Source organism: Tamandua tetradactyla, chromosome 7 (assembly GCF_023851605.1).
Source record: "Tamandua tetradactyla isolate mTamTet1 chromosome 7, mTamTet1.pri, whole genome shotgun sequence".
In the NCBI taxonomy this organism is placed as follows: domain Eukaryota; kingdom Metazoa; phylum Chordata; class Mammalia; order Pilosa; family Myrmecophagidae; genus Tamandua; species Tamandua tetradactyla.
In genome coordinates this window covers 56,361,192-56,384,460 of record NC_135333.1, presented here as the reverse complement: position 1 = coordinate 56,384,460, position 23,269 = coordinate 56,361,192, and the positions used below count along the sequence as shown (strand labels likewise).

Here is a 23,269-nt window from a genome sequence, read left to right as displayed (position 1 = left end):
CAAGCCATTGGATTAAATAAATTAAAATAAAATTATTATTAAAATTATTAATTTTAATAATAAAACTAAAAGTGCAAAGGAATATCAGCTTTGCCATTCAATTGACTGGCCAAAATGGAAAAGAATGATAAGAGACCAACATTCTCAAGGATATTGGGAACCAGATACTTGTGTTTCTGGTTGTAGTAGAACTTGATAAACCAGTGCAGATGCCCACTTGGCAACAAGCATCAAAATCTTTAAAAATGCATTTGCCTACCCTCCAGCCTCGTCATTTATTCAAAAGTCTGTTGAGGGGGTGCAAGGGTAGTTCAGTGGCAGAATTCTCGCCAGCCATGAAGGAGATCTTTTGTTTGATTCCTGGCCCATGCGCTCCTCCCCTCTCCCCCCTAAAAATTCAACAAATGGTGCTGCAATAACGGGACACTCACATGGAAAAAGAAAGAAATGTGACCCCACCATAGGCTTACAAAAAAAATGTCTACTGAGTGCATGACATGACTAGGGACACAGAAGTGATCAAAAATCCCCACCCCAGAGAACATACACTTCAGTGCAAGGAGACAGATAATAAACCCATCCAATAGGGCAGACAATCATTAAGTGCTAGAGATAAAAAGCACAGAAGGAATATGGGGAGCTGCAACTGTGAACCCAGTAGTCAGGAAGGCTCGGTTATAAAGTGAAATGTACGTGAGCACAGACCTGGAGGAGCCGAGAAAGTCGGTCCTGTGGCAATGGGAAGAACAGTGTACAAGGAGAGGGAACGGCAAGTACTAAAGCCCAGCAGCACGTCTGGAGTGTTCGAGGAACAGCAAAGAGGGCGAGAGGCTGGTGCTGGGGCAAGGCGAGCAAGACCCAGGACCGAGCAGTCATTCCACTATGGTGTCAGCAACGAAATAACGGAACAGCTAGGCAAAAACACTTTATTCTAAACACGGTGCTGAAAACAACAAAGAACAATGGGGAATTATTATTTCCCTACAAATCATGGAGCTCTCAACAGCCTCTTAAAACATTAGCTCTTCTGGGCGGGCCACGGTGGCTCAGCAGGCAGGAATGCTTACCTGCGATGCCAGAGGGCCTGGGTATGATTCCCGGTGCCTGCCCATGTTAAAAATAAATAAATAATACATAAAAATAAAACATTAGCTATTCTGACATGATGCCCCTTAATAAATAAGCGACAAAAGTGATTTACAAGATTGATAAGTCAAGTGTATAAAATAATTCAATACATGTGTATGGTATATACACAAGGGAACAAAAATCTGAGCAAATATATACTAAAACTTATTTCTTCAGAATAGGGTTATTGTTATTATAAGTAATATATTTTCAATTTTTCTGCTTTTTCAAATCTTCAAGAATTTGAAGTACAGAATTAGATTTGTACTTAAAAATACCTTAACAAAATAAAGCGAACTTGTATAAAATAATTACCTTATAAAACAAGGAAACGCATTTATTCAATAAATATTCACTGTTTGCCAGACTTGTGTGAGTTGCTTGTAAGCCAAGGATGTAAAAAGCATCACCCCAGCTTTCACATGCTCCCCTAGGCTCCTGGGGCTAAAAGACACCCAGTTGGATAAATATAACAAGGTAGAGTAAAGGCAATGGTGAATAATTAGGAAAGGGAGCTCTGAAGACTCTCACCAGATACAACTGAGTAGATGCAAGGGTTTCACAATACTCCATCGGGAACCCCATGTCATCTTTGCCCTGACCCTGCTGGAGCTTACTTTCTAGTGAAAGATACAGAAAATAAAAAAGCTACTCTAGGACTTGTGAAAAACCAAGAATATTGGGAAGAAGCCAATGCAAAACTGCCCTAGAGAGGAACTACTTCAACCTAGGAGCTTTCCACAGTAATAGCAACTACCACTGAAAATGAGTTTGCAGCGAAAATTCACACATTACAAACTGACACGAGGGGCAGTGTGAGAAAAGAGACGTTGAAGCAATATGTTTTACTAGAGATAAAGAGGTCATCGCCAGGAAGCTCAACACAGCTTCAAAGAGAAAAACAAAAACAAAAGCAAAGAGAAGGGGACACATCCTCAATCACAACATGATTATTGTCTTTTGGAAATTCATAGAGCAAACACACAAAATGACACTAAGGATACAGAATATTTGAACAATACAATGAAGACAAGTAATAAACTTGAATGGTGGAATATGATAATAAATTTGAAAACGTGGCTGAAACGGACGGTTCTGCAGATATAAATGCATTATTGAAATTGTCTCCAACAGAAATGGTAATCACAACTAAACTTAAAACCATGAAAGGAAATACATTCATAGTGACAAAAATACCAAAACATCAACAGCTCCCTCTAGATCGTTTTACAAGCTAGTTTTATCAAAACCTCAATAATCAGATCATCCACATCTTACACACACAGTTTTCAAGACAGCTCAGAAATACAGTTGGATATGAAAGGAATACATAAAAATCAGTAGTTTTCCATTATAACAGCCACAATTAACGTGAAATTAAGAAAGTAAAAAAAAAATCTCATTCAAACAGCAAGAAAAAGGATAAAGAGCTCAGGAAAAATTCTAACCGAAGGCCATAAGTTTTAAAAAGATAATATAATAAATGTCAATTTTTCTAAATTAAGCCATGAATCCAACGCAATACCCATCAAAATCCTGTTGGATCTTTTATAGAGCCTTACAAACTGATCCTGAAATTTATATAGAAGAATAACTTGCCCAAAAGTGGAGGACCCTACCTAACAGACAGGGAGACTTACTATACAATCCTATCAGCTTTAAAAAGTGAGATATTAGGACAGCATTAGACAGGCTGACCAATGACATGCAAAACAAAGGACAGGATAAGGTCCATGATCATAAAGGAACTTGATGTGTGACTGTGGTGGTTTTACAAATCAGAGAGGAAATGATGGACTATTAAATAAATGGTGCTAAGACAATTGGTTATTTGAGTGAAAAAAAAATCTCTCCTCATGCCATACAGAAATTAAGTCCAAGTAGGCTACAGAGCTAGACATGAAAAGCAAAACTGCAAGACTTTAAAGAAAACAGAAGAATATAAGTAGAAAGAATTTCTAAAGAAACAAACAAAACGTAAAGGATAAAATGGATATGTTTGACTTTGTTTTAATACTTCAAAAATAACATAAAACACTATTAAAAGGTGAAGAAATAAACCAGAGACTGAGGGATTCTGTAGCTTGAAGTACATTATTGAAAAAGGATTCATACTAAGAATACATAAAATTCTTCTATAATCAGAAGAGAAAGGACAAAGAATATAATCAGTCAATACAGAGGAGAGGAAATGCAAATAGACAACAAGCATGTATGAACTCAATCTCACTGGTAATGAGGGCACCAAGTAAAACTAGGAGATCCATTTTACTTGCATCAGAAGGTAATGTTTAAGCCTGAGAACACCAAGTATAAAGAGGATGGTGCAAAATGGGATTTCTCCAACGCTTTGGTGGAAAACTGCTACAACTTGGTGAATACTTGGCAACATACAGGGAATTCTAAAAATTGCATCTAGACAGTATATTTCCATAAAGAAAGTTTCACACCTAAGTACATGAGCAAAAATGTACATTTCAGTATTGCTCGGAAAAGGGAAAACTAGGAATAGTTGAGATATCCAGCAATAAGGAAACAGATTTTAAAATAAGGGTATATTCATAAATAATCTACAATATATCAATGGAGAAAAATCTGAAAAAATATGTGAAAAGTCAAAAAGCTACACCAAGTTATGCAGAGCATGATGCTATTTATGTGAATATTAAGATAAGACTGTCTGTTCCAGCCGTGGTTTTATTAAAATTAAAGCAACTGTAATAAAAACAAGGAGAGACTGAGACAGACACAGATACAGACACAGAAACCAATGTAGTCATGTAGTAAAAGCCTAAATCTTCAGAGACCTGGTTGTCTCGTGGAGATGAGGCGGGAGGATATAAAATGTTGGGAGGTGGCGATTTGCAATATTAAATAGGACAATTAGGAAAGATCACCCCAGAAAGGTAGCAGCTGAAGTCAAGACCGAAGAAGGTGAAAGAGCGAGCCAGGAAGTGGCGGTGTTCCTGGCATATTCCAGAGACAGCAAGGAGGTAGGTGGCAGTGCAGCAGATGGAGAGGACAGCCATAGCAGATGAGACTAGCCAGGCAACTGGACGCCAGAGTTGGTGGGCATTTGGAAGCTGATGTCATGACTTGACTCGGGTATTGAGGGAGGTGGGAAGGCACCGGAAATTCTGAGATGGGGGAGGACACATCTGACTTAGGTTTCAACGTGAACACTGATTGCTGTGTTGAGAACAGATGGAGGAAAACAGGCGGCTGTATCCAGGTGAAATATAATGGTAGCCTGCAGGAGAGCATTTTGATCAGACTGAAGGATGACTCGGTGCTCAACTTATATCTGCAATGCTTTATTTCCTTTGAAAATTTGAATCAAATAAGGCAAAATGTTAGCATCTGTTTAATCTGGGTGTCAGGTCCACGAGTGTCTCTAAATTTTCTATCCCTTTTGGTATGACTGTGTGCTGGAGTGAGGCTGTTATGTACCCCAAAAAAGGCCATGTTCTCTTAATCCATCTCTATAGGGGCAGACTTATTGGGGGTGGGACTTTTTGCTTAGGTTGCTTCCACGGAGATTCAAGGTGGGTCTTAATCCTTTTCTGGAGTCTTCTGTAAAAGGATAAAAGACAGTAAAAACCCAGAGCACTGAGAGAAGCTAAGAGGTGAAATCTAGAGAATAGCCTCCGGAGAAGTGAAAGAGCCATTGAAACCAACCCAGGAGAGAAAGACCAGCAGACATTACCATGTACCTTTCCATGTGACAAAGGAACCCCAGATGCCATCAGCCTTTCCTCAGAGAAGGTATCCTCTTGTTGATGCCTTAATTTGGACATTTTCATGGCCTTAGACCAATAAATATGTGACCTAAGGAACCCCCATTGAAAAAGCCAATGCATTTCTAGTATACTGCATTTCAGTAGCCTTCACAAACTGAAACAGGCTGGAATATATTGAACTAGAAAACGTACCAAGATCATCAGTCAAAGTCCAGGACTTTTCTCTAGGAAATTAAGTTTCCCTATCTGTGTCCTGATAATAATTAAAATATACCTTTATTTCTTAAATCCCATTAATAGTTTGTGTCTATTAAAATGGCCAACCTAATAGAGACAAATTAAGTTGCTAAAATAAGCCATGCACACCACTCACACGTTTTACAACAGAACTTTGAAAGGTTCAATATTTTCCACAAAAGTCACCCCAGGGTGGAACTTTTTCTCCTCTATTTTTATAACTAATCTTTGATATGTCAGGAAGGTTAATGAAATAATTCAAAAAACAGCAAGCTCATGAGTGATCATTTTTGCTTACTTTATTTACTTACTTGTTTGATCACTTTCACAGGCATAGGAAGTGGCTATAATACTGAATTGTTGTATATTGGGTTTAATCTAATGGGGTAAAATCTCCAAGGTGCTATCCTTGGCTTACTGGGAAAGCAACTGCTCCCAAAGAGTGAAACATTGAAAAAATTTTATGTACTCAGCCTTAGAACACCTGTCCCTAAAGTCTAGGTCAGAGTTTATATTTTGTTTTGTTTTTTAATCTAAGAACAGAGCGTACATAATGCAATTAAAGATCCACCAATCTTTGCATATCTCTCTCTTATACCACCAGATGTTTCTTGTCCCATAAGCTGCGTCCCACCTAATAACTTTTTCAGTTCAGAATACACATAGTAATTGTAAACAATGGTCACAGTTTATACAGAAATCCAGACGACATGAAATATACACACATAAAAACACTTGTCAATGTGAATGATAAATCCTATATACTATACATATAGAAATTACAGACTTTTAACTTAAAAACCACAAACTTTTCAAAAGAACTTACACTTCCCTCTTATTGTAGGAAAACAATGACATCTGAAAGATCCCTACTGCATGATTCCTAGTCCTGCTGTGGTGTTGAGATATAAGACATATAACAAATTACTTCAAAGGAAGTAATGAAATCACCACTACCAACACAACCACTACCATCTTCAAATTTTAGTTCATTTTAATTGCAAAAATAAATATATTTCACTCTCACAACATGAGGAGGCCCTCACTAGATAAAATCATTACCTTGTTATTAGCAAAGACACATGGAGAATAATTCCCTAGACTGCTAGTTCTCCAAATGCTTTTTGCAAAATTATCCCAACATCACCTAGTCCTACTTAAAGCAACCAAAACTTAAAAATTACTAATTATTGTGGAGCTATCAGTGAAAGAGAACAGTAGTAAAGTATAGTTTTATGGAAGGTAGAAAAAGTATGAGGTTTGGGATCTTAAGACTGGGTATTTTTTAAATTAATTTTTTTAATTGTGATAAATTACAAATTAACCTAAAAATCATTTTAACCATTTTAAGTGGCCAGTTATTTGACATTAAGTATATCGGTAATACTGTGAAACTTTCACCATTATCTATTTCCAGATTAGTCTGATCATCCCAAACCAAGCTCATATGCATTTAGTGTTAACTCCCTATTCCTCACCTCACCTCACGCCTGGTAAGTCTGCTTTCTGTCATTATGAATTTGCTTATTCTAAGTATTTCATGTAAGAGAAATTATACCATATGTGTCCTCTGGGGCTGACTTATTTCACTCAAGATGATGTTTTCAGGATTCAGGCATGTTTTAGCATATACCAGCACTTCGCTATTTATGGCTGAATAATATTTTATTGAATGTGTGGCACACTCTGCTTTTCCATTCATCTGTTGGTGGACACGTGGGTTGCTTCCATCTTTTGCCTACTATAAATAATGCTTCTATGAACACTGGTGTAACAATATCTGTCCAAGTTCCTGCTTTCAATCCTAAGAGGAGAACTGCTAGGTCACACGGTAATTCTAACTTTACCTCTCTGAGGAACCACCAACTGTACCACTGTACATCCCCACCTACAATACACGTGGGTTCCTATTTCTCTGCATTCTTGCCAAGACTTGTTATTTTCAAAATTTGAAATAGTAACCATCCTAGAGGGTATGAACTGATGCATCTCTGGAGTTTTAATTTACATTTTTCAATGGTTAATGATGTTGAACACTTTTTCAAATACTTATTGTCATTTGAATATCTTCTTTGGAGAAATTTCTATTTGGATCCTGGCCCATTTAAAAATTGGGTTGCTTGTCTTTTTGTTGTTGAGTTGTAGGGTTCTTTGTATATTCTGGATTTTAACTTCTTATTCTTACAGATATATGAGTTCCTAATATTTTCTCCAATTTCATAGGCTGCATTTTTACTTTCTTAATAACCTCCCTTGATGCAAAAAAAATTTTAATTTTGATGAGATCCCATTTTGCTATTTTTCTCTTTGTTGCATCTGCTTTGGGGCAAAATCTAAAAATTCACTGCCTACTACAAGGACCTTTAGATATTTTCTTATGTTTTCTTCTAAGAGTTTGTTATAATATTAGCTCTTATGTTTAGGTTGTTTATCCGTTTTGAATTAATTTTCGTATGCTGTATGGCTGAGGTCACATTTCATTCTCTTTCCATGTGAGTATCTCGTTATTACAGCACCATTTGTTGAATTTTTGTTTGTTTTCTTTCTTTCTTTGCTTGTTTTTTGGGAAGTGCATGGGCTGGGAATCAAACCTGGGTCTCCCGCATGGCAGACGAAAATTCTACTGCTGAGCTACCCCTGCACCCCCAAATTAATTTTTGTAATATGGTGAGACATGGGGTCCTCATTCATTCTTTTGCATGTGGATTTCCAGTTGTCCCAGCACCCATCTGTTAAAGAGACTACTGTATCCCCTAATAGATAGATTTGGCACCCTTGTTGAAAATCAACTGACTACAGACGTGCAGACTCAATTCTGGAATCTCAATTTTATTTCACTGTTTTATATCTATCTTTATGCCAATTCCATACTGCTTTAATTACTACAGCTTTGTAATTAAGTTCTGAAATCAGGAAACGTGAGTCCTCCAACTTTGTTCTTTACAATTGTTTTGTTATTCAGGGCCCTTTGCAAGTCATTTGAATTTGGGGATCTGCTTTTTCATTTCTTCAAAAAATGCTGGAAATTTGATAAGGTTTGCACTGAATCTGTTGATCACTTTAGGTTGTATTAACATCTTAATGATACTAAATCTCCCAATCCATGAACATGGATGTTTTTCCATTTATTTAGGCCCTCTTTAATTTCTATCAACAATGTTTTGAATTTTCAGTGCACCAACCTCCGACTTTCTTGGTTAAATTTATTCCCAGGTGTTTCAGTTTGCAACATAAAGCTGCCAGAATGCAATATACCAGAAATGGGTTGGCCTTTTCAGTGGGGTTTTATTAGGTTACAAATTTACAGTTCTACAGCCATGAAAATGTCCACATTAAGGCATCAAGAGGAAGATACTTCTCTGAGGAAAAGTTGTGGGCATTGGTGGTTCCCCTGTCACATGGTGACATCTGCTGGTCCTTTTCTTCTGGTTCTGGTTTCAAAGGCTGTCTCCAAATGTCTCTGGTTGTTTATTTTTCTCTTAGCTACTCCTGGGGCATTTTCTTTCTCTCTGAGCTCTCTTCAAAATGTCTCTGCCCTTTACCTCTCCTAAAGGACTCCATCCAGGGGATTACACCCCACCTTGAATGGGCGGGGTCACATCTCCATGGAAACAACCCAAGCAAAAGGTCCCACTCACAACAGCTCTGCCCCCATAGGAATGGACTGAAAGAACATAGGATTTTCTGAGGTACATAGCAGATTCAAACCAGCACACTACGTATTTTATTATTTTAGATGCTATTGTGAAAGGAATTGTTTTCTTGATTTCCTTTTCAGATTGCTCATTGCTGCTGTATAGAAAAACCAGCAGACTTCTGTATGTTTATCTCGTGTCCTGTAATTCTGCTAAATTCATTTATTAATTCTAGTTGCTTTCTTGTGGATTCCATGGGATTTTTTATATAATAGATCACATCATCTGTGAATACGTATAAATTTACTTCTTTCTTTCCAATCTGGATGCCTTTTACTTCCTTCTCTTACTTGACTGCTCTGGGTAGAACTTCTAGTACAATCTGAGAAACAAAGGTGATGGAAGGCATCTTTGTCTCATTCCTGATCTTACCAGTTTCAAGCCCACCTCTGCTTCAGCTGAGCCTCAGTTTCTCCATATATAAAATGACTGACGTATATATTTATTTGTGAAATGGTTTACAATCACACAAATCAAAAATTTAAAAAAATTAAAATGGACCAGCATTTGAACAGACAGTTCTCTAAAGAAGATATTCAAATGACCAATAAGAATATGAAAAGATGTTCAACATCATTAACCATTCAAGAAATGCAAATCAAAACTACAATGATAAACCACTTCTTACCTACCAGGACAGCTTATTAAAAATTTTGAAAATAACAAATGTTGGTTTAAAAGTAAAAAATAAAAAGTATTCTGCGAAAAGTTTTGCTCCTACCCTTAGCCCCATTTTCCCTGCTCACCACACAGAGGTGGTCATTTTTATGAGGTTCTATGTAGCTTTCCAGGGTTTCTTTACGGAACATGAGTACAGGCCCATATATACTCTAATTCACTCTTTTCTACCACAGAAGTTTTCATACCATACCCACTGATCTTTTTCACCTACAGTACACCTTGGAGAACTTTTCAGAGTAATGCATAGAGATTTTCCTCTTTCTTTTTAACCATTGCATAGAGTTGAGATATCCATGTAACAAAAACTATTTGACCAGCCTCTACTGTATGGCACTTGGGTATTTTCCAGTTTCTGTTATTATACCTAATGCTGCAACAAACAAACATTCAGTTATCTGTATAGTATATCTAGGATAAATTACCAGACGGAACTGCCGAGTTACTGCATAAAAGCCTCTATAATCGTGGTAAATATTGCAAACTGCCTTATCAGGGAGGCAGGGAGGATTTATCTCCCTGCACTCTGCATGCATCAGAATCCTTGTGCCTCCACATTCTCATCAAAACAGATTCCTCTTCTTTTATTTTTTTAAATTTATATCCCAACTGATAAATAAGTAGCATCTCAATAGACTTTTGTTTTGTTTGGGTGCATAGTCGGGGAATTGAACCAGGATCTCCTGCATGGAAGGTGCACATTCCACCACTGAACCGCCTGTGCACCCTCAATAGGCTTTTAACTTGTATTCTCTTATGATGTATGATGACGTGTTTGCCAAAGAATTGCTGTGTTTCTTCTTCTGTGAACTGTTTGTTCATATTCCTTATATGTTTCTTTTTCTTACTGATTAGTAAGTAAAAACTCTACCATTTCAAGACAACAGCCCCACAACCACCCGAGAATCTACAGTTCCTTGACTAATAACATACATCATTTCTTGAATACATAAGGGCTTTCAAAAGGCTTATCACTGAGGCTCCCTTATTGTAAGGCACCAACCATCATTTCCCAATATTCTACAAATAACATGTACTATCCATGAAGAAATTCTATTTTTTGAGACTCTCCAAAAGCTTGCTTCACTTTCAATAGGAGAAGGACTGGTTTGTAAGACTGTATGAAGATAATGTCCCTTCATTAAATATCACACGTATTTGGGTACAGAGACGCAATCATAAGTGTGGCTAAATGTTAGGTGTTTAAAGCTAAAATATATAAAAAAAAATTTAATCTTATAAATGTATGTGTTTTACACTGCATGCAATTTAAATGTATGCAATGAAATTAATGTAAAGCTATTTTCTTATTATTTTAAAACACAACTGTCCAAATACGCAAAACTATTTTCCTAGTAAACATGTTAACAGTCTCTTTCCTGAAACATATTTTTAACAGTTACAGTTCATAAGGAATGTTTTTAAAAGGTTTAAAGACAAAAAAAAAAGATTTTAAAGACAATGGTAAAAGTTAAACCTCTGCCATGATGGAATAATCATGCAACCAAAATACATAAATATTTTTGCTCTTTTCTATCACCATGTAAGCAAATATCCCATAATTTTTTAAATTCTTATATAGATTCTATTAATAATTAGTAATTTGCAAAGTCTAACCAAGCACAATTTTAGATATCTATAAAAAGTATTTTTCTCAATGACATGGAGCCCATCTCCACTGATTAGAGAGATCAGGAGGAAACAAACAAAGAGCCTGCCAACGGACTATCTGTGGATGGGCTATTGCTGAAATTTCACAATAACAAAAGAATGTCTCCTCTTATCTCCTACTAATACTAACAGATGATGGATAACACAAGACCTGTACAGTCATATTTAGGGATTAAAAAATAATTAGATGTTTTATCACCTCTTTGCTGGTGTATTTGTAGGATATCAAGGCGTCCCCATTTGACAGCCTTGAAAACTGAAGCTCAATTATTTGGCTAAGGCCACAAAGCTAGTAAGTCCAAAATGAAAACAAAACCTAGGGCTGGTGAGCTAGCATCCTGCCCCCTGACACTGAGCACAGACTCAGGAGCCAGATCACCCAGGTTCTATCCTTGCCATGCTACTTACTATCCACTTGACCTTGGACTAGTCATACAAACTCTCTGTGATCTTGTTTCCACAGAGAGTTATTTTGAGGGTTAAATAAGGTAGCCACTAAAGGATGATACTATCTTTATTACAGGGCTTCACCTACCATATGAGACCAAAGACATAGAGGTTTATTTTGCCCAAAACTTAATTTTTTTGTAACACACATTCTAAATCAACCTGCCTGGAAAGCTCATTTAAACAACTCAAACACAGGAAGTCCAGATTGGGAACGAGGGCTTATAAATCTGTATAGCCGAATGTGATACCCAGATACAGCCCAGGGTATGTTGGGCAGACAATTAAAAAGTACTGGCAAAATCCCCTTGAGGGACTAGAGAAAAAATATGGAATTTAATATTAAACTTTCCACCTGGGAAACCCCTGAAACTCTCTCAAACATTAAGGACTCCCAATTTACAAGGCCAAACCCTTGATCTTGAGGCTTGCTCTTATGAAACTTATTTCTGTGGCAGAGAAGCTGAAGCCTACCTATAATTATACCCAAGAGTTACTTCCAGAAATCTTCTTTTGTTGCTCAGATGTGGCCTTTCTTTCTCTAAGCCCATCTCTGCAAGGAAAATTATTACCCGTCCCCACATGTGAGACATCAACAGCCAGGGGTGTGAGTCTCACTGGCAACATGACTCCCAGGGATGAGCCTGGCCCTGGCACCATGGGACTAACAATGCCTGTCTGACCAAAAGGGGGAAAAGAAATGTAACAAAATGAAGCATCAGTGGCTAAGAGAGTTGAAATGGAGTTGGCTATTCTGAAGGCTATTCTGATGCAAGCTTCAGCTATATATTGCTAATTGTCACAGTCTGCCAAACTTCAACCAACATAATTTCTGTTAACCCTAAAAACACCTACAGCTCTACCTGAGAGTCTACAAAAGTTTCATGCATTAAGATGACTTTTCAGAAACCTATAACCTCCAGATGGTTTCTAGGCCAGATAAGCCCTGAAACCCAGAAGAGCCAGCCTCTCCAAGAACATCAACTAATTCTATCCCCCATCCTATACTGTTGACACCCTTTACAACACGAAGAAGTGAGGATGGGCATAGTCCAAATATCCCCTAAAGATTGGGAGAGGTATCAAAGGGAGAGTTATAGCAAAGAAGGTAGGATTTAACAAATGACTATGACTACTGAATCATTGTATTTATACTTCTTTTTAGTCTCCAGTATCTTGTAGTTGCTAGAAGGTAAAACCTGAAATTGCAGAACTATAACCATTCCAAACTTTGAAATCTGTCCTGTAACTACTTATTAAAATGTATATTGAAATTTATTGCTTTTTTCATACATATGCTATATTTCACAATAAGAACATTTTAAAAAAAACTATTCATTGAAAAATACCCAGAAAAAAATAAATAAAAAATAAGCGAGGCACCTAAAACAGCAACTGGTAAAGAGTTCACATTATGTAAAAGTCTGCCATATTACAATCAGATGATATTCCAGTACTACAGAACTTAAGCCTGAAGACTGAATAGCTGGAATAGAAATTATCAAAAGCATTTCTTCCATGGTAAATGAGTATGGGGAGAAAATTAGGACAGAAGACAAGTAGAGTAAGTCATGTCAGAGAGAAGGTGGGCACAGCAGAATGAAATGTTGCTTATAGTATAGGATAACCACAGGTACACTAGAACTTAACCTTGGGGATCTAGTTATTTTCCTAGTAGGGTAAATGACACCAGTAACCCAATCCTGGGTAATCTGTAAAAGCACAAATCCCCTATGTCATCTACGGTTGTCTGTTAAAATTCCCCCATAAGTTTTTCTAACCTCTGTTCAATTTTCTCTTCTACTGTTCCACATTCCTTCTCATCATCCTATCTTTAATCCTGTTGCTTTCCTCCCCAATTAAACTTTAGACCTTTGGGGGCAACAAACCATATTACTTAAATACAAATGCAGTGTCTTCTCATAATGGGGTTCTAGGCTCCCAATTTAAAATTATTTTAATGCATCCTGGCTTCCAGTTTAAAATTTGTTAAGGTATTAAAACATCAAATTGTTGGGTATCTGTGAGCAATTTGGGCTCTGGGGAAAATGTGACTTTGAAATAAAAACTTAAAGAAATCCTTCGTTAGCATTTTGTTGCATTTTTAAAGCCATTTCTCAGACACTTTTCCGGTTTTGACCTCAATCACTTAGCAATTCTATACCTTCTATTACAAGACGACAACAGCATAGCTATCAAAATAGTAACTGATGAGGAAACTAAGGTTCACAGAGGTTGACTGACAAGCACAAGATTACAGATCTCAACAGGTGAAAGAATAGAATGGACTCCTGTGCCAAGCTAATTACAAACCAAGGCGTTTTCCCACTATACTCAAACACTTAACCTTAATGATTTACAACATGAACTTTTCCAGGTTAGCAAAGGCATTAAATTCAGTGGCAATAAGACACCATCATGACACACCCAGACCAAGCAAAATTTCACAGAGCACAAACCTTTGGGAGGTATGAGATTGACTCCGTTTTTAAGGCACCATTGTACTGGTAAAATCCCCAAAGAATCCGCATGGCACAGCATTGAGAGTTTACTAGGTTCTGCTCTCAGGTCATCAATGGTCACTTGAAAAAAATGATTGTTAAAAACCTGAAAGAAAATACAAGTAAAGCCAAGGGTTAATTCTTTGGTATTATAACTAATGTTAATAGAATCTACTGGCACATGTTCCAAAGACAATAAATATAGTTCACCAAAATGATTTGAGTGCAAACTGGCTTACCAACCTGTATTTACTATATTAATTCAGTTGCTAAAAAGTTAGCGTTGGACATTGTAGTCATATAAAAGGAAAGAGAAATGAATAATTACATTCTGTTAAAGAGAGAAAATGAAAAATGAAAGTGTTAGAGGAGTAAAGTAATGACCATACCGAGAAGCAAACAAACTGATGAAGAAAGTAAGACTTAGAGATAAACCCTGGTGTGGAAGAAAGTCAAGATGGCCAATGAAAGGTCAAAATGGAATATTGGTTTCCCACTGCCCAAATCAGATGCCAAATTTCTTACACATATCATTCAAGACACTCCAGGATCTGGCTGAATCTTATCTTTCTAGCCTCATCTCACATCACGTACCGCCATATTACCCATCTTTCAGCCCAAAAGGCAACCTCTTACTGTTCTCACTCACTACTCTCTCAGTGTGCCCCAGCTCCATTTTTTGTGGATCAAAACGCAGTGCATTTTTCAAGGAGCATCTCAAATGTCAATGCTGCAGGGAAGTTTACCCAGCCCCTCTGCTTGAACTGAAGGGCCCTCTGCTCTCTGCTCCCAAAGCATCTGGCTTATACTCCTGTACTAAAAATTCTCCTTCTTTCTTGTACACTGATAACACATCTCTCTCTCTCTCAAAAGATCATAAGTTCTTCGAGGACAAGGGCCTCTTCTTATACATCAATGTATCCCCGCAATGCACAGAAAATACTTTGAGCATAGGAAAGCAATGCATATCCACTGAAGATAAAAAAAGAAGATCAGTGGAGAAATAGAGGCACAGGATGCTGATTGACAAAGCAGAAGGTAAAGCTCAACAGACAAGACATTGAAAAGAATGACAGACTTACAGAACCTGGTCAGTGAACCAGGAAATAAAGATCACTTTCTCTACCCAACAGACATAAACCAACCTTTTTTAGGAAAACTTAACATTTTCACAAAGCCATCAATTCTGGCCCTTTCCAGAAAAAAATATTTTCTGGAAGACCCTCGATTAAGTCTAAGCTGGGAAGGAAACTACTTATATTCCTCTCTATATTAATTCAAGTAAAGGGTTTTAATAATTCTATTGCCTGAGGTTTGCTTGTGAAATTAAACTTTAGGGAGCAAAAGAGCAAACTTCACCTTTTCTAATGAGGCCATCTCTGACAACTCTATTTAAAAATTATATCCTCTCTCCATCCCAACACTCCATTATCCTTGGCCAGATGCATTTCTCTCCTTAGCATTTTGCATGAAGAAATGGTAAATTACCTATTAATTTTGTTCATTGTCTCCCCCTCTTTAAAACAAAAGCTCTATAAGGGAAGGAACTTTACCTGCTATTTCCCCACTGCCTAGAATAGTGCCTAGCACAAAACAAATACTCAGCAAATAATTGCTACATTAATGGTCTAGTCTCACGCATGTATGCACAAATGTGCACATACATATGCAAAATATATATAACTTGTAAACAACTGGCAGGATCTCTGTGCAACTGGACCATGAGTGAACACTAACACATCTCCAAAACCTCTTAAAATGCATGTTCACGTGTGCACACTTCAGGAGAGAGGGCTTATACATTTCATCAAATCCATCATGGATTAACGCCTCTAAATGGTTTGGAAGCAAGGTCCTAGGGACAATGCCAGTTTGAAAGTATTATATACTCCAGAAAAGCCATGATTTAATCCTGGTCCTATCTTGTGGGAGAAGCCATTTCTTTTCATCCTGATTCAATACTGTAGGTTGAAATCTTTTGATTAGATTTTCTCCATGGAGATGTGACTCCACCCATTCCAGGTGGGTCTTGATTAGTTTACTGGAATCCTTTAAAAGAGGGAACATTTTGGAGAGAGTTAGAAATGACAGAAATGATAGAGCTGAGAAAGAAAGACAACAGACACTTCAGGGCTGACACAGAGAGCAGAGACACAAACGTTTGGAGATGCTTAGGGCCCAGCAGATGTTGTCATGCGCCTTTCCATGAGATGTTAAGCAAGCCAGAACCTGGAGGGAGCCAAGGGAAGCCAAGAGATGAAAGCCAGCTCCAGAGAGGTAAAGTGAGGAAACCCCACATGGACAGAGACTGAAAGCAAAGGAGCCCAGGAACAAGGGACCAGCAGATGCCAGCCACATGACCTCCCAGCTGACGGGGATATTCCAGACAGTATCGGCCTTGCTTGAGTACAGGTAACTTCTTGTTGGTATCTTAATTTGGACACTTTCACTCCCTTAGAGCTGCAAACTTGTAATTTAATAAATTCCTGTTTTGTAAAAGCAGTTGCAGTTCTGGTATATCGCATTCTGGCAGCTAGCAAACTAACTCAATGTCTCACAACCAATAACTACCTTGCTCAAAATTTTACAGTTCAGGGTTAGGAGAAATAGCAAGAGAACCCAAGCTTTGGAGTTCCAGTATCCTTTTCCCTGAACTACATGTTCTAGTTCAGATACAGAAATATTATCACTATCACATCATCAATTGCCATCATCGTCATCATCATCAGTGATCAATTTCTCACTCGGTTTCCAAACACCAAAAACATCCTCCCTCTATATTGGATCCACCATGTGATTCTCTATATTCTTGTCTGTTTGCTTTAACATCATTACTGATTTCTTCAACAGGTGCCCCATGAAGAAAATCACCCCCATAAAAAAAATTAAATTTTCATCACGAGTAATAATAGCACAGTTCACACAGTTTGATATATCCTCAAGCAACATATTCTGAAATACTTTCCAATCTTGAGAGAAATGTATTTATCTATAAATATTTTCTACATTGAGAATAATCTGATACCTCATTACATGAAGATGAGTGTTGAACCCGGGAGGTGGCTACTCAAGTTCTAAGAGGCAGAAACAACATTCTAATCCATGATTATATAACCTATGATCAGCTAAAGAAGAAGTAACGTATGTAAGAAACAGGATGACTTAAGCATTTTATTTTTTGATACAAAGGGTAAGAAAAAAATAAAATGAAACAAAAACTGTAGGGTTAGGAATCAGTGAAAGTCTCCCCTCAAAATGAAACCAACTCAGAAACATTTTTATCGTGAAAACCAAACGGATGTGAATGGAAATCTAACCAACTCCATGAAAGTATTTGGACTGAAACTAGCTGCAATTAGTATGTGCCATTCTAACTTCATGTATTACAATTATTTAAAGGCATAAGAATGTGAGATAGCCTACTGCTGGCAAGTTAAGCACATACAGAGCTCTGTTTAATTTATTTTATAAATACCCGATGAAGCTGACACTGCAGCCTTTTAGAATGAGGACACAATGTAATACATAGTCCAGATAAACAGAATTAAGGGAAATTCTGGCCAGGTTTCAAAAAGATATCATTCCTAGTTTTGGAAAAATAAGCTACAATTATCAACATATACAGTGGAGAACCCCAAAGGCAATTTCAAATAAAAAGATTTTGAAAAGAATGTGTGTATGCAGGAGGGCATGAATTTCAATCCTGAGATTATCATGCAAAGCATAAGTCAATGTTTTTTCCTGTATGTAACTATTCCTCAAGAAAATTACTTTAGCAGTTATAAAAATAAGTTATGTTCACTAAAAATAAACATTTCAAAAAGAAGCAATTCATTATAATAGCTATTTTCCATATTCTGGTAATGTATTATCACCACTAAATTGCTCCAATTCTACCAAATCCTGAATGATAAAAATCAGGACTCAAAAACTTCACGATACTACTGCTTCCATCAGCCAATCCAGTCTCCTTCCGAAATAGAAATTAAAATGCAGTTGTCTTTTGAACCTCTAATTAAGGTCCCCTGCTGAAATGGGCAAAAGGCCGTTAACCAAAACTCACACTTCCTAAGACTGTAAGCATGTTGTTTCCTCTTTGCCAATTACAAGGGAATGTTTAAGGTCGAAATACCCACAGTAGACATACACATAGGTGCCTCATCTGGGTCCTTTTATGGGGAAGTATAGTTACTATCTCAACAGATATCAGATGACAATAAAAATGCCTTTACATGAAAAAGGAATTTCATCCTAATTCTGAACATTTTCAAAGCATCAATTTTCCTTTAGTCCATGAAAACAGATAAGAAAGAGGTTGAAGTGCAAATCCTCTTTGGAGATGGGGATTTGTTTTTCACCATTTTCAGGTCTTTTCAAATATAAACAGATCATATTAAGTAATCTCAGCGCAAGAGGCACATGTTGCCAATACAATGATTATAATATGCAACTCATGCCAGTATAGGAATTATGATATGCAACTCATAGATAGCTTAAATATTTCAACGAGAACAGGAAAAAACAACAGCTTAAAGTGATTAATCTCCGTGGCTACTGGTTAATAGGAGAGCTGGTCCGGGGTCCCTGGCAGAGCGCATTGCTGTAAACTCACAGTTCTGCATCTGAACCTTTCTCCAAATCATTCAAGGATGCCAGGGTCTAAATTTCAGACTATCAGAAGACAAGTAAAATTCACCCCATCCATTATAAGAGGCGGCGGCTTGCTCTATGGTACCAGTGATAAAAAGAGAGCTTAAAATAGCACTGGTCCAGCGAGAAGGCAATCGCCCTCCTTGTTCATTTGGCATTACTGCATATCCTTGCAGGAAGTATATTTCATCTGGTTGGTTTTGAGTTGGATGACTTCTTTGATTCACCCTGGAGGCGGAGGTGAGGGGCAAGGAAATAAAACCCACCTTAGTCACTGACGCAGGACAGATATGAAAGGGTTCATTCATATCCACTGTCTCTAGCTTCATACCAACTGTGAAGAAATGGCTTCGCAAATCTGCATGATCCTGCAGGGAAAAAGATTAAAAAAACAAACTTAAAGCTATGATACTGTAAATTAACTCAGTAACTATCTGGGGGATATCCCGGGACATTTTACTGAGTAACAACTGAAATCTGATGGAAATAATGAATCTTCTCAATTTTGAATTTCTGATTATTGCAAGAAACTGCCGATTTAATTATTTTCTGCGGGCTAAACTGCTTTTCCAGGGGAGAAGGAAACAAGCCTTGGTAGTCATACTTAAATTTACACTAAGCAAAACATTCACATTACGTTGCTTTGATCTTACTAGGGGCTATCAATTGAAAGTCAGCAGAGTAAGAGAGGCAGTCGGTTATCTTAAACGCAGCAGGCCAATCTTCAGAAAGCATGGCCTCTTGCTCCCACAGTTACTTCCCAGGGTTTCAGTGGGCACTTGTGGGTGACACAGGTAGTCCCTGCCTCCGGTATCTGAGAGCATGCGGTTCATCAATTACTGGAAGTGAGCTGATGATCTTGAAGATGTGCACATAAAACACAGAAGAATCCCAAACAGCCTTGCAGAGAATCAGAACCTGACCTCCCTGCTCAATAAAGATGAGCGACAGCCTTCTTTAATAGTTGTCTGGCAGTTTTATAACCCACTCACAGCAGCTGTATGCATGGGAGATGGAGCTCCCCTGCCTTCTCAAGAAAACAAATTTCAATATCCACTTTAGCTACACAGCAATAGAGGAGATTGGCTGGACTCTGGATACCAGAATTTATCTTGCAGAGATGGAGGTCACCTCATAACTCACAGTCTGTATAAACAGTAGTGGATAAATAAATATATTTGCAGCCTGTCCCTGAGGAAATGATAGGTGCAAATAAACAAAGCTATTTCCGAATACATCAACTGGGTGTGAAGTATAAAACTACCTGTGGCTCCATCACTTTCTTTTATCTAATTTAAAGCAGCTTTTAAATTAATTTGATCTTGCCACTCTACGTCCTCCTCGGAGGATGGCTATACAGCAATGTGCCAGCCCCAGCAGCCCCCAAGAAGTGGACAAGGCAGCCGGTATAGGTCCCATGCGAGATCAGAGAAGAGGAACCGCTCCCCAAACTCTTCCCTGCTCCAGGGCTTCATCGAACCAGGTTGGAATATAAATGCCCACAGAACCCCAAGGACTCTTTCATTTTTCATTTCTTCATGGCAGTCTGTACAGGTCTCTGTGACCTACAGATGCACAGTAAATGATGATTCCCACTGAAGCAAATAATGCCTTGGTAGGATGAGAAGGAACATGGGCAAGGCACAACGACTTAGAGGACAACAACTAATAGAAAGAAGTGGCCCATGTTAAACCTTGAGAATTTAGAATAAACGTTTTATAAGGAATTACATGTATAAGGAAAAAAGTATGAGAAAATATTCCTAGGTATGGATGGAAGAGTTCCATTTTTTATACTGAAAATAAAGTATTTATTTGTAAAGGTCCTAAAAGAAAACAAATCAAAAGAAACAGAATAGAGAGCTAATGTATGTTAACATGTACCAACCATAATGCCAATTTAAAAAAAAAAAAACTTTTTTGTGATAGTGTAGCACAGCCATAATATAGCAGAGGTGTTGCGACATAAGAACCAAACAGAAAGTAACCAATTGACATCTGAATTAGAAGATTAAAAGACATCATGGCCCCAAAACCTCACGCTCACCGGGAGCTGAATCACATTTATGCACTTTGCAGATATTTCTTTCTGTAAGCACAAAATCCTTTAACCTTTTGAACAGAGGAACTATTCTAAAATTATAATCTGCCTTCCCTACTCTGCCTGAATATAGTCAGCAAATTTAAGCAGTAATATTATGCTGTTTTACAATACAGCAACGCCCTCAAATACTAATGACACATTTTAATTCTAACAAATGGCCCTGGATGCACGTAATATTTTTAAAGATGGTCTTCTGTGTCTGTCTCTGCCATCAGATGTCCTTCCTTTCTTGCTGCAGCATCTCCTCTTGCTACCCAGAGCCATGCGGCTACACATCCTTGACATGCGGTCCATCAATAAGATGAAGCACGTCATACATGCCCTGCCACTTGACTTGACCACCAGAGGTCTTCTTGGAATTTCCACCTCTCCCTTGTTCTCCCATTTGCTTCTCCACTGAGCCTCCATGGCCAGGATTCCTGGCAGCAGCCTGGACTTCTTATCTACTGTGCTGGTTTGAAAGGATTTATGTACCCTAGAAAAGCCATGTTTTCATCCTAACCAATCTTGTGGGAACAATGGTTTCTTCTAATCCCTATTCAGCACTATAGAGCGGAAACTTGATTGAGTTATCTCCACGAAGATGTGACCCAATCAATTCTGGGTATTAAGCTTGCCTAGATGGAGACGTGTCTCCATCCATTCTATGTGAGTCTCGATTAGTTTACTGGAATCCTATAAAGAGACATTTTGGAGAGTTGAAACCAAGGAGAAGGCCGCAGAACCACAAAGCAGAGAGTCCATCAGTCGGTGACTTTTGGAGATGAAGAAGGAAAAAGCCACCTGGGGTGCTTCATGAAACAAGGGGCCTGAAGAGAAAGCCAGCAGACGTTGCCATGTTTGCCACGTGCTTTTCCAGCTGAGAGAGAAACCCTGAACGTCATTGGCCTTCTTGAACCAAGGTATCTTTCCTAGATGCCAAAGATTGGTCATTTCTATAGACTTGCTTTAGTTGGTACATTTTTCTCAGCCTTAGAACTATAAACTAGGAACTCATTAAATTCTCCTTTTTAAAGCCATTCTGTTTTCGGTATATTGTTTTCCAGCAGCTAGCAAACTAGAACACCTACCCACTATCATTCCTTCCTTCTCGTCCCAGCTTGTGTGCTCACTCTTTGCCCAATATACTCATTCAAACTTTTGTTCCCTGAGTAGAGCCAGCTTTCTAGTAACTTTGACCCACAGCCTGCTGGCCCTTTCTCTGTTTGTGCCCTGAACACTGACTTGCAAGCCTTTAGCCAAGTGCATGCCTTTTGTTTATTCTGCGCCACTGGTGGGTCTCCCAGTCACAGCCCCCAGTGCTGGGCTGGAACACGGTGGGCTCCAGGGAGCCTGTTCTAACTGCTGTTCTTGAACAGAAACCTTATTTTATTCACAGCCATCTAGTGGGGGCCTGACAGTAAATGCCTCTTCTTAGAAATAAAACATTAAGGCAGGATAACAATTTGTTCTCTGATAATCTCATTTTGAGGCTCATGACTGGATTATAAATGCTTATCATTAATGATTTCAGTGTTTTCTGCTTCCTCTGACTTCACTGAACTAGGTTTCTAGGTTAAGAGTGGACCTACTTGGTGCAGCTATTCCACATTTTTTCCTTCTTTCCTGGAGCATCTGTGAAATCTTATGTCAATGACTTAACTTTCCTCTCTGCTCAGGCACAAAAATTACTATAAACATAAAATCATGCATGGTCATATGTGAGATGAAAGTAAAAAATAAGATGACATTAAGATATTTAATTGTTTAAAACCAATGCTGAGTATTAGTCCAAAGGTTTAGAGGCAAGTTTTCCCCTTCTCAGTCACAGATCTTCCTACAGCTTAACTTTCGACTAGATTTCAGCAGCTGATACACAAACTTCTTACTTGTGGAAACTCATCTGCTTTTGTTTCAAATGAAACAAAAACCTTTAAACCCTCTTGTTCAATAAGAGAAGAGAAGTCAGACAGTTTGGAACATGGCAATAATCAAACACAGTACTTTTTTTTAACTTTTTAAATTGTATAATATAACATATATATAAAGTAAAGAAAGAAAATAGCAATAGCTTTCAAAGTACTCTTCAACAGTTACAGGACAGGTCCCAGAGTTTGTAATGAGCTACAATACCATCATCTCAGATTTTTCCTTCTAGCTGCTTCTTAACATTGGAGGCTAGAAGGAATATACACATATTTTAACATAACTTTTTTTACGTTTTTGTGAAAAAAAAAACCCATATACAAAAATGCAAAATTTCAAAGCATAGCACAACAATTAGTTGTAGAGCAGACTTCAAAGTGTGGTATGGGTTACAATCCACAATTTTAGGTTTTTACTTCCAGCTGCTCTAAGATACTGGAGACTAAAAGAAATATCAATTTATTGATTCAGCAATCATATTCATTTGTAAACCCTACCTTCTCTGTATAACTC

The 23,269-nt window shown here is 37.8% G+C and overlaps 1 protein-coding gene across 10 annotated transcripts in view; it reads right to left on the bottom strand.

Annotated features, from left to right (window-relative positions):
* Positions 1 to 23,269, bottom strand: part of SFMBT2 (Scm like with four mbt domains 2) — a 260,454-nt gene that overhangs the window by 84,435 nt on the left and 152,750 nt on the right. For all 10 annotated transcript variants that reach the window (XM_077169475.1, XM_077169466.1, XM_077169470.1 and 7 more), the window contains 2 exons: positions 19,014 to 19,115; positions 14,056 to 14,203 (listed from right to left, as the gene is read on the bottom strand). In XM_077169475.1, the coding sequence (XP_077025590.1) occupies positions 14,056 to 14,203; positions 19,014 to 19,115 (250 nt within the window). The remainder of the gene's footprint in view (positions 1 to 14,055; positions 14,204 to 19,013; positions 19,116 to 23,269) is intronic.